Source organism: Salvelinus fontinalis, chromosome 2, assembly GCF_029448725.1.
Source record: "Salvelinus fontinalis isolate EN_2023a chromosome 2, ASM2944872v1, whole genome shotgun sequence".
NCBI lineage: Eukaryota > Metazoa > Chordata > Actinopteri > Salmoniformes > Salmonidae > Salvelinus > Salvelinus fontinalis.
In genome coordinates this window covers 79,016,059-79,029,160 of record NC_074666.1, presented here as the reverse complement: position 1 = coordinate 79,029,160, position 13,102 = coordinate 79,016,059, and the positions used below count along the sequence as shown (strand labels likewise).

General features: G+C 43.8%; 1 protein-coding gene across 1 annotated transcript in view; it reads right to left on the bottom strand.

Moving 5' to 3' along the window:
- LOC129827847 (acid-sensing ion channel 2-like) overlaps positions 1-8,355 on the bottom strand; it is a 177,870-nt gene extending 169,515 nt beyond the window's left edge. The window contains exon 1 of the mRNA XM_055889079.1: positions 5,924-8,355. Within this exon, the coding sequence (XP_055745054.1) occupies positions 5,924-6,616 (693 nt within the window). The 5' untranslated portion in view covers positions 6,617-8,355. The remainder of the gene's footprint in view (positions 1-5,923) is intronic.
- Positions 8,356-13,102: the final 4,747 nt, after the last annotated feature.

The window sequence follows — 13,102 nt, the reverse complement described above, 5'->3', positions numbered from 1 at the left end:
TGAGTTGGGGTGGGCATTCTATGTTGTTTTTTCTATGTTTTGTTCTGTTGGTAGATTTCTATGTGTTGGGCCTAGTATGGTTCTCAATCAGAGGCCGGTGTCAGTCGTTGTCAGCCATATTTAGGTAGCCTGTTTGTAATTGTGTGTGGTGGGTGATTATATTTTCTGTTCTGTGTTTTGTTTCACCGTACAGGAGTGTTCGTTTGTCGTTTAATTGTTTTTGTTCAATGTTCATTTATTCATATTAAAACAATATGGACACTTACCACGCTGCGCATTGGTCCTCCTCTTCTTCCAACCACGACAAGCGTTACAGTTATTTTAAAAGCATGGGAACTGGTTAATTACATTAATTACATTACATAACATTAAGCATCTCCAATCCAAAAATTAAATCTAGAATCGGCTTCCTATTTTGCAACAAAGCATCCTTCACTCATGCTGCCAAACATACCCTCGTAAAACTGACTATCCTACCGATCCTTGACTTCGGCGATGTCATTTACAAAATAGCCTCCAACACTCTACTCAGCAAATTGGATGCAGTCTATCACAGTGCCATCCGTTTTGTCACCAAAGCCCCATATACTACCCACCACTGCGACCTGATGCTCTCGTTGGCTGGCCCTCGCTTCATATTCGTCGTCAAACCCACTGGCTCCTGTTCATCAATAAATCTTTGATAAGTAAAACACCACCTTATCTCGGCTCACTGTTCACTATAGCAGCACCCACCCGTAGCACGCGGTCCTGCAGGTAAATTTCACTGGTCACCCCCAAAGCCAATTTCTCTTTTGGCCGCCATTCCTTTCAGTTCTCTGCTGCCAATGACTGGAATGAACTGCAAAAATCACTGAAGCTGGAGACTCATATCTCCCTCACTATCTTTAAGCACCAGCTGTCAGAGCAGCTCACAGATAACTGCACCTGTACATAGCCCATCTGTAAATAGCCCATCCAACTACCTCATCCCCATATTGTTATTTATTTGATTTATTTTGCTCCTTTGCACCCCAGTATCTCTACTTGCACACTCATCTTCTGCACATTTATCACTTCAGTGTTTAATTGCTATATTGTAATTATTTAGCCACTATGGCCTATTCATTGCCTTACCTCCCTTATCCTACCTAATTTTCAAACACTGTATATAGACTTTTTCTATTGTATTATTGACTGTGTGTTTGTTTATTCCATGTGTAACTCTGTGTTGTTGTATGTGTCACACTGTGTAACGGCTGTCGTCGGTGTCACGTTCCTGACCTGTTTTCCATTGTTTTTGTATGTGTTTAGTTGGTCAGGGCGTGAGTTGGGGTGGGCATTCTATGTTATGTGTTTCTATGTTGGGTTAAATGTGTTGCCTGATAGGGTTCTCAATTAGAGGCAGGTGTTTGATGTTTCCTCTGATTGAGAACCATATTAAGGTAGGCTGTTCTCACTGTTTGTTTGTGGGTGATTGTTCCTGTGTCTGTGTCTGTTGCACCACACAGGACTGTTTCGTTTGTTCGTTCGTTTGGCTAGTCTTTCCTGTTCGTGCGTTCTTCGTGTCTATATGTAAGTTCTCAAGTTCAGGTCTGTCTACGTCGTTTGTTGTTTTGTAGTTTGTTTAAGAGTTTTCGTGTTTCGTCTTTCTTTAATAAATTCATTATGTCTACATTCAACGCTGCATTTTGGTCTGACCCTTACTCCTCCTCCTCATCCGAGGAGGAGGCATTAGACAGCCGTTACAGTCGGTGGAAGAAGGTGAGAACCAAGGTGCAGCGTGGTAAGTGTTCATGATATTTAATAATAATCAAAACTGAACACTGAATAACAAAACAACAAAGAAACAACCGAAACAGTTCTATCTGGTACAGACACACAAAGACTGAAAATAACCACCCACAAAACCCAACAGAAAACAGGCTACCTAAATATGGTTCCCAATCAGGGACAACGATTGACAGCTGATTGAGAACCATATCAACCAAAATCCTAGAAAAACTAACATAGACAACCCACCCAACTCACGCCGTTGACCATACTAAAACAAAAGACAAAACAAAGGAACTAAGGTCAGAACGTGACACACTGCTTTGCTTTATCTTGGCCAGGTCGCAGTTGTAAATGAGAACTTGTTCTCAACTTGCCTACCTGGTTAAATAAAGGTGAAATAAAAAAATAACATTGTTCTATGTTCAGGGCAGAGAGGCGCCTATGCAAAGCCCTCACTCTGTCACTCAGAAACGTATATTCCAGTGTCTGCCTGCCAGCTGAAAATCTTTCCCAGTGTATGTGTGTGTAGGCAACATGCCCTTCCCCCTTCAAAGCTTAGGCTGCTGTACCCTACTGACGCTACAAGCGTTTAGAAATTAGGGAGAGATATTTAATTAGAGAAGAATGGATTCACTTTTTCAATGCTAGTTACGGATACTATAGTTATCACGTTTCACATTGGATTAAATAACTACAAAAAGCTAAGATGTGTTTTTTTTATTCTGGTGTGGCTCTATACACACACGCTTGTTAGTTAGCTAGCTAGCTCTGGTTCAACATTAAGACAACTCTCGGAAGTTCAAAGACATTCAAAGTTCCTCCATAGAAGCCGCTCCTCCGTAGGTATAATTCTGTGGGCCTAATTCAGATAATGTCATAACTGTGCCCAGTGCTTCAAGCCAAGCCACTTCCTCCACCCTCTCTTACTCTCCCCCCACCTACAAAATTTCAGTCGCATCTCGCACCCTACACTTGTCTGACCATCGCGCATGTAAACAACTATATCTTAGTCAGCTGATAGCGCCCATGCACTAGAGATCTCAATTTCAGCATGAACCCTTGTCTCTCTCTCCTCCCTGTCAGCTGCAGGAGCAGCCACAGGCTGCCATGTGTATTGCGCTGTCCGAGGTGCTGAAGCTGCAATCTAACTACAGTAATTCACTAGTTTCTTACTTGTTGTTTCTCTGACTGAAAAGTTATGTTACCTAATTTGTTGAGAACGCAAAAATATTCGCTATTTGCTAAATGTGCCTTCCCTGCCATGCTCTGTTCAGGTGACACATGCATGCACCCGTTAGGACATAGGCTGGCGTACAGCTAATAATATCCAGAACATTTATTTATTATTTTAATATTCAAGACTCCATGGCTCCAATGTTGTTTAATTGATGTGTTCTTTTGCTGTATTCTGTTCTGTTTCCTTAATGCTTAGGCCATGGCCTAGTTAGGCAGAACATTTCATGTGTTATTTTGTTTTCGAAATAAAAAGCTTGATTGTATTTAAAGTCATGACTGACTGACTCGTACTTATATGGGCTACTATGTTACTGCATAATAATAATAATAATCCTAAGAAGAAACCGAAGAAGGTGGGTAAGCCGAGCGCTGTGTGCCACTGCCAAACAGGTGTTAGACATGGAGTCTTGAATATTGAAATGAGGTGTTGTTTACACTGGAACAGTGTAAACAACACCTAACAAATAAGAAATCCTCGAGAGTCTGTTCTAACGAAGAAATGAATGTTTTTGCCTACAAAGATTAAACACAGTTGCATTCCGACAGTTGCTGACATGTTGCGGTTTATTTGTTTAATTATTCAAGGCTGCCTTTGTTATTCATTTTAAAACTAAGCCCACTATTGATGATATTAGCTTAGTTACTTTTATAATTATGATAATAATAACAACAACAAAAAGAAGAAAGAGATCAAGAAGGAGGAGAGGATTGAGCGCTGTGTGACCCGTGTGTGTAAACCTAGGCTATTATTCAAATATTTGTTTTCTGACCGTTTGGAACAGTGTAAACAATTCTGAATAAATGATAAGAAATCACAGATATTCTGTTCTAACGAAAACAGTTAGCTCAAGGAACCAAACACACTTCAAAACAGGCAACAGAAGCATTTGTCTAATTTCTGAAGATATATATTTATATTTTATATATATGTATATATATATATGGATGTCTTACTGTATAAACCCTGAGATCCACATACAACAGTATGGATGTCTTACTGTATAACCCTGAGATCCACATACAACAGTATGGATGTCTTACTGTATAAACCCTGAGATCCACATACAACAGTATGGATGTCTTACTGTATAAACTTGAGATCCACATACAACAGTCTGGATGTCTTACTGTATAAACCCTGAGATCCACATACAACAGTATGGATGTCTTACTGTATAAACCTGAGATCCACATACAACAGTCTGGATGTCTTACTGTATAAACCCTGAGATCCACATACAACAGTATGGATGTCTTACTGTATAAACCCTGAGATCCACATACAACAGTATGGATGTCTTACTGTATAAACCCTGAGATCCACATACAACAGTATGGATGTCTTACTGTATAAACCCTGAGATCCACATACAACAGTATGGATGTCTTACTGTATAAACCCTGAGATACACATACAACAGTCTGGATGTCTTACTGTATAAACCCTGAGATCCACATACAACAGTATGGATGTCTTACTGTATAAACCCTGAGATCCACATACAACAGTATGGATGTCTTACTGTATAAACCCTGAGATCCACATACAACAGTATGGATGTCTTACTGTATAACCCTGAGATCCACATACAAAAGTATGGATGTCTTACTGTATAAACCCTGAGATCCACATACAACAGTATGGATGTCTTACTGCATAAACCCTGAGATCCACATACAACAGTATGGATGTCTTACTGTATAATCCCTGAGATCCACATACAACAGTATGGATGTCTTACTGTATAAACCCTGAGATCCACATACAACAGTATGGATGTCTTACTGTATAATCCCTGAGATCCACATACAACAGTATGGATGTCTTACTGTATAAACCTGAGATCCACATACAACAGTATGGATGTCTTACTGTATAAACCTGAGATCCACATACAACAGTATGGATGTCTTACTGTATAAACCCTGAGATCCACATACAACAGTATGGATGTCTTACTGTATAAACCCTGAGATCCACATACAACAGAATGGATGTCTTACTGTATAATCCCTGAGATCCACATACAACAGTATGGATGTCTTACTGTATAATCCCTGAGATCCACATACAACAGTATGGATGTCTTACTGTATAAACCCTGAGATACACATACAACAGTCTGGATGTCTTACTGTATAAACCCTGAGATCCACATACAACAGTTGTTGATTATATTCAAGTTGGATTTTCCCCTCTCATCGCTTCTCTTAGACACGGCAAGTGCTTTTCACTCTCTCCTCACTCTGCTCGCTTCCATCTCCGCCACGTTGTTGTAAAAACCAGTGTAAATGAATAGTCTACTCGTTAACTTGAACAAAAGAGCAATATGGTCTAGGGAAAGGTGCGTCCGTTTTCTAGAAATCAGGCATCATTTCGGTTTCGGGCTCATTACATTTATGGGCTTTCGGACTAGGCCTGGGCTCGGGCTTCAGCTCATCGGGCTTGGGTCGGACTGGGCTAAAATGTTCAGCCCCAATGAGAACTCTACCATTGGCTGCCTAGGCTAAAACAAATATAGCTTGCCCGCTCCATTGCAAGCTGCCGTATCCTCACTGATTGGTAAAGAAATGTAATGCTGAGCTAGTGTAATAAAAAACACTTACTTCAGACATTTAAAAAGGAACAGAGAGGAACGATATAAACTGGTACTTTTTTTTGTTTCCAAACTGATCAGAACTTTTGCAGGTCGGAACAGTGGAAAAAAACAAAACAAATAATGGTTCTGTTCAGAACAAAACGAATGGACATTTTTTGGGGTTCCAAACCCTGCTGTTAACTACTGTGAACTTCAAGGAAAGAGATGAAACTCCATGAAAAGAGGAGAGACAACAGGTGAAATCAGATGAACAGTCTGGGAGGTTCAACCACCACACAGAGCTAAACTGTCAATGAAGAAGTGATTTAAGAGGGAGCTATGCTGAGACTTACAGAGGTGAAGTTCTGGGGACCGCACGGTTCTCCTCGGTACTTGCAGGAGAGAAGCATTTCCTCCAGCTGGTGGCTCAGCCGGTCCATAAACTCCAGGTTGCTGCCCTCAAAGTTTCTGGGGGGCAGGAACAGCCTGAAGTCAGACAGTTTGCTGAACCAGGCCTGGCTGTCCTCCTGCAGCAAATCCAGCACCATGGGTCTCACCGTCCGGTTGGCCAGCAGTAGGCCCAGCCAGTGGCCAGCAAAGTACAGGTCACTTTTGGTGAGCTTGTAGAGGCGGATTGGGTTGTTGTTGCAGATAGTGACTGTGGGGAAGGCCATCTCCTTGGCCCACTCTGTGTGGATCCGTGTGTAGGTGGGGAAGGAGAGCCAGTGGAGCAGGCGGTTGGAGGACCAGGACAGGAGCAGGCCCAATGAGGTGCACAGGGCCAGCAGCCAGAAGGCCCGACGGCCTATGGAGCCACCGGGGACACACACATGCCTGAGGCCGTGCAGACGTGTCCCAGCCAGCAGGGTGGAGGTGATTGAGGACAGGCCTGGCCTTGCAGGGAGGCGCCGGCGGCCTCTCCTCACCACGGCTGGGGATCCCCGCTGGAGACATCGCCCCTCCAGAGCCATGGCTGCCCACACCGCTCCTAGTGCCGAGAGAAAGGCTTCATCTCCCAGCCAGGCCTCAGGGGCTGGGCCCCACATGGAGCTCCAGGGCACCGATATCCCCACCGATGTAATCCACACCTGGATTTGTGCTTATCTGACTGCTGTTACACACAATCTGTACAAGCTCCTCACACACAACCTCACTCACACACAAACATACTAACTCTCTCTCTCTGTCACAGTGTCTTCTGTTTGTTGTTGTTGGTGTCCTGTTTTACTCTTTAGCTACTTGTTGGGCTTCTCCCTCTCAGTCCATCTGGTTCCCTTGACCTGAAAGTACTCCACTCATCCAACTCAGCAGTAAGAAATACATTCAGCCATGCAAATATGCACCAAGTGATGCAGCTTCTACATGAGCGACTCCAGCATCCGCACCAGTTAGTGTAACACAGAGCGAGAGAGGAAGAGACAGCGAGAGAGAGAGAGAGAGAGAGAGAGAGCTAGAGAGCGAGAGGGAGGGAGAGGGAAAAGGATAGGGAGGGTATACGAGAGGGGGTGGAGTGAGTGCTAGAGGAGAGAGAGGCAAGATGAGCTGAGAAGCACAGACAAAATGAAAGAACGGAAGGTAAAAGAAGAGAGCAGTGAGTCTGTTGTGGTTCTATCTGGTGCCGTCTGTCAGAGAGAGGCTCGTCCTGCCGGTTCCCTCTGCTCTGCTCTGTCGGCGCTCCTCTCTCTGCCGGCCGAGGCTGCTGTCTGTTGGGACTTTGCCGTCGCTCCACTTCGATCAGTGATGCTCAGCCTCGTTCAACCTGCTCACCCTCCAACACTTCCACGGCCAGAGGCTGATCTTGTTTACATGACACTGCTAAAGCGAGCAGCCGCGCATCACTAATAGCCTTTGTGAGTCTACCTCGCTAATTTCTTCTCCGGCTTTTTTTGGGAGCTCACTTTTATCTTTTTCATTTCCAGCCTTCCCCTCTTCCCATCTGTCACTCTTTCACTCCCTCCCTATTCTCCCCTCCGTTCTCCTTTCTCTTCTCCTCCTCTCTTGACTGGAGGAGCGGGTGTTGTGTTCTGCGGGTGATGATGTACGGCCAGCCCGTCTTGTGCGAGGAGCAGACACGCTTCTCAGTCCCAGACGCACGCAAACACTCATTCACACTGAGAGAGCACATGCACACACACTGCGTTTCCCTGTGGGAGACCTGACCAGAGTCGATGGAAAATCTGTTCGGTCACGCTCAGATCCTGGTATCTCTCTCTCCCTCGTTCTCTCGCTCCAGTTTTCTTTCACTCTGTTTCTCTCCCTCAGAACTGTGGTATTTCCAATCGTAACGCTCCTCTTGTTTTCTTCCTTTTCTAAAAATACTTGTCTCTCCAAATCAAATTCATCAACTTGCCCTCACGCTCCTCCTCCTCTTGGGTCGATGTCCGTCAATCCTTCTCAGCTCCACCCCCAACCGGGCTCCTCCTCCTCCCATGAAGTAGATGTGTGCATTCTCTCTCTCTCTCTCTCTCTCTCTCTCTCACTTCCCTTCCTTTGGATATTGCCCTGTTATTTTCTGTATTCTCTTCCTCCTGTGGAGACAGGCTGTTCCTCTGGTCCCCTCTCTCTCATCGGGCAGTGTGTCCTCTCTGTGCTCCTCTCCTCCTGCGCCACAGCTCTGTCCACCCAGCCAGTGAGAGTGCGAGCGATGAGTGTCTGTCTGAGAACGCCAGCACGCTCTCTCTCTCTCTCCCTCTCTCTCTCCTCCCCCTCTGTTTGTCGGCTGCTGCCACGACTTACACAACAGGAGCAGAATGGGAGAGCAGGAGAGTGTGTGTGCACTCAGAGAGGGAGACTGAGACAAACAGCATCATACTGAATTATTGCTTTGGCTGCTTTACCCTCTTTCAACCTAGTCCTCTCTCTCTCCCTCTCTCTCTGTGTATTCTCTGTCTCCCTGTGTCAAATAAACACAAAACAGCCCTACAGAATGTGGGAAAAGGACTGGGTTTTTAGTTTAATTTCCGGCCTGTTTGTGAAACATAAGTTATCTTGAATTATGTCAACATTGGGGGTAGACAAAATCAAGAAAATAGCAAGACATTAGGCAGATGGAGGGAAGGATGTGATTGAATTAAAGATGACAAGACAAACAAGAGTAGCACCTAACATTCAAAGCTCTGTGGTCGTCTTAGCTAGCAGAGCTTCACGCTTGGTTTGCAGCCAACACTGTACATATGGCTTGTCGTCTCCAACTCACTCTCATAACAACTTTGACTTGTCATGTCTCCTAACAGCTTTGGCTCAGCTGTGCTTTCCAGTGAAATCACATGGGGGACCACTATCCTTCCCCTAACGTTTACATCCCATTCACATCCGCACACGTTCATATAGTGGACGTTCTTATTCACAAAGACACCACACACATGTACAGTGTGCAATACAACGAAATGAGCAGTAGTGTAGATACTACATCCCTTCTGATAAGCATGGAGAGTGTTGGAGTGTTACAGAACTGCAGGGGAAATAGTACTGGAAACACAATTCCAAATAAAGTCCAGCAAATAAACAATGCATGAGACAGTGAGACATGAGTGTAGTACAAAAGAGGAAGTATCATCATAATAGGTCAACAGAAAGTGCTGCACCTGCATGTCTGACCCAGTCAGTGATTTGACTGGGCACCTCAGACAGCTCCAGCTCCAGTCCACTCAGCACTGTCCAGTTGGCCTGTAGCAGTTATAACGTCATCATAACAATGCAGTTACTTAGTACCTCTTAACCTTTGAAAAATATATACAATAATATATGTAGATAATATATACAATAACAATATTGATTATTTAGGAGGAACAGTTTATGGTTACACATATCTCTTGTTGGAACACATAAAATCCCTAATGAAACTATATTCTCAGACACATTAATATTTGAATATCTCGGTTTGTAAAATTGCTTCATTTGCATTTAAGATGAGGAAGAATTCTCCGAAATGCTTTTGACAGAGCATCCACCAGTCTTCCTCTGCTAATGGCAAAGTCAAGGTTTTTCTACCTCCATGTGAGAGGACTATTTTACACCTTTTTAACTTGAGTCGCTCCTAGCTGTTCTCAGCTAACAGAAAGGAGAGAGTTGAATAGGAGCCCAGCTCAGAAAAACAGCAGAGACTGTGTCTCAAATGGCACCATATTTTCTATGTGCCCTGGTCAAAAGTAGTGCACTTTATAGAGAATAGGGTGCCATTTGGGACAAACCCTATAAGTACAGTAGAATCTGCCCTCTGTGTGGCCCCTATGACTACGTCATTATCAAGCTGAATAACAACAGGTATCTGTGCTTATCTTGTATGACTCACTGGGGCTAAGTGAATTGTGTAGCTGCTATGGAAACACAAACAGCAACAGAGAAAGAGAAAATGTCTAATGTGCAGCATTATAATTCCTTGCGTTGGCTTGGCACACCACGGCCGACTTGCAGTTGTGTGACTTGTACGTGCTGTAACGCAATGCTTTCTGACAGCTCCATGTGATATGATCACAGGAGACGTGATAAAAATGCTTCTACACTGAGGGGTCATATACACACCCAGCCCACACACATGCCTAGAGAAACCCTTCACATAGAGGACCACGCACACACACACACGCACACACGCACACACAAACGCACACACACACACACGCGCGCACACACACACACACACACACACACACACACACACACACACACACACACACACACACACACACACACACACACACACACACACACACACACACACACACACACACACACACACACACACACACACACACACACACACACTTTCAAAACCACAAATGACAATCATGTAAAAGGAAAACTGTAAACACATTGAATATGTAAAATAATGTATAATGCATATCTAACCCATAGGAACACACACATATCATGAACATGCACCCGTTTCTTCTAATGCACCGCCATGCAGCCTAAAGGACTGCAGAGCCAGTCCTTTAGACAGTCTGAATCCATCCAGCAGCAGCATAATTAGATAAGGAGTGTTATTCAGGGTAGCCCAGCTAGCGTCAGTATAGAGGAGAACAGCTCAAAGGTTCAACATAAATATCCAAATAACCAGCCTCCAAAACAGAGATAATAACCAGCCTCCATTAATCAGAGATATATCACCGAACCACCTGATTCAATTACACGCATTCGTCTGTCCACAATGATGTGTGCATCTACTGTGTAATACCCCCTGTCCTTCATCAACAAACACTGTCCAGGATTCAAAGACTGGACAATACTTCAATAATCATGAAAAAATGATGAAAAGGTATAAACGCTATTATGATATTCATAGATTAAATGCATCTCTTCTCTCAGGACGGCGAGGCAGACAGAAAATCAACACACACATCACAGATTCCCTCATACAAGCATTTTCTACATGTTGCTAAATTATTTGAATCACAAAAAGATGGCTTGAGGGTCGCTAACGCTTTACCCCTTCTGAGGGAGAGAAGCAGTGACATGGGGAGCAGATGAAAGATGAGCAGGATGAGAAAACAGTTTATTTTGTGCAGCGCTGCCATCCATCAAATCCACAGCATGCATTAAGATGACACCAATAACAGGCGATCAATGGTGTTTCTGTATTTTAGGAGTTTTTTAATCGAGCGTAGTCACACTTGTCTGGCTGTAGGTGTAGCGGGGCCTCCCCTGGCTTCAAACACCGCCTCCTCTCTCAATGAAAGGGAGGGCTGCTGCTGCTGAGCTGTAGGGTGGTAATAGATTGAACGTTCCCTTTGTGGGTGAGTTCTTAGAGCTCACTGCAGTCATTATGGCTATTAGTTGTTGTCATGGCATGGAATAATCATCAGTTGGCTTGATGAAATGAGAGGAGATAGGGGGATTGGGTCTGTTTGTTGTATCCCAATCATAACCCTGATGCTCTGTAGTGTGTAGTCTCTGATTAGATGTTGTACGACAGCCATCATCATCACCAACACCACAGAGCGGGGACAGTAATAGCTGTGCAATCTGGTATCGACCACACTCAACCTCTCCAAATGGATGGGATGCCTCAGGATCATTCAGGTGTTTGTTTGTATACTGTGATCTGGTTTGGTGTAGACACACTTCATGTTGTTGCTATGTTAATTATATAGTCAAGTGTGATCAAACATTCCTTAGTGGGGTGCAGGGCCAATAGAAATAGAGCTGGCACTCATAAGCCCCACCACATACCTTTATTTAGAAACAAACTACGTTTTCATCCTGCAAGGATCTTCGTCAGGTCACGGTGTTATTTATATATAAATATATATTCACTTCTTATTTCTTACTGTGCAAGATATTGATCTTTCAGATAGATCGATGCCATTACAGCGCCTTAGTTATAGTGCAAAGACCAACAGCTACTGTTGGTTTGTAGAGAGACAGCATGTGAAACAGGCTTTAGCCTGTTTAGATTGTCTGCAGTGGAAGACGAAGCCTCTTATGAAGCTTGATCCATGCTGGTGTTATAGCTAATCTGGCTCTAGAGGATGAGATAAATGACTCCTGGTCCTCTAGTACTGTCATACCACAGAAAGAAGTAGGAGCAGATACTTCAAGACTGTCATACCACAGAAAGAAGTAGGAGCAGATACTTCAAGACTGTCATACCACAGAAAGAAGTAGGAGCAGATACTTCAAGACTGTCATACCACAGAAAGAAGTAGGAGCAGATACTTCAAGACTGTCATACCACAGAAAGAAGTAGGAGCAGATACTTCAAGACTGTCATACCACAGAAAGAAGTAGGAGCAGATACTTCACAGGATGTGATGTAAAAATCTGAAGCATCCGTTTACAACTTCTTCTCACCACCAAATAAGTCCAGTGGTGGGAAGTGGGACAAGATGGAGCTAGATGAAACTTGGCCGACATTCTGCTAATTTTCTCATGGATGAAACATTCGATCTCAATACAGTTTTCTGTTTCCCAAAACTACAATCTGTTACAAACAGAGCACACTAAGTTTTGTAGACTTGACCCTTTAAAAACGTTTCTAAACATTGCATTGTTTAGAAGGAGCGCAAGGACGACTTGAGTTACTTCACACGCACACTTCACAGTGTAGGCGTTCCCTAATGGAAATATGCAAATATACACTGCTCAAAAAAATAAAGGGAACACTTAAACAACACAATGTAACTCCAAGTCAATCACACTTCTATGAAATCAAACTGTCCACTTAGGAAGCAACACTGATTGACAATAAATTTCACATGCTGTTGTGCAAATGGAATAGACAAAAGGTGGAAATTATAGGCAATTAGCAAGACACCCCCAAAAAAGGAGTGATTCTGCAGGTGGTGACCACAGACCACTTCTCAGTTCCTATGCTTCCTGGCTGATGTTTTGGTCACTTTTGAATGCTGGCGGTGCTCTCACTCTCATGGTAGCATGAGACGGAGTCTACAACCCACACAAGTGGCTCAGGTAGTGCAGTTCATCCAGGATGGCACATCAATGCGAGTTGTGGCAAAAAGGTTTGCTGTGACGTGGAGGAGGCCGTAGGAGGGCAACAACCCAGCAGCAGGACCGCTACCTCCGCCTTTGTGCAA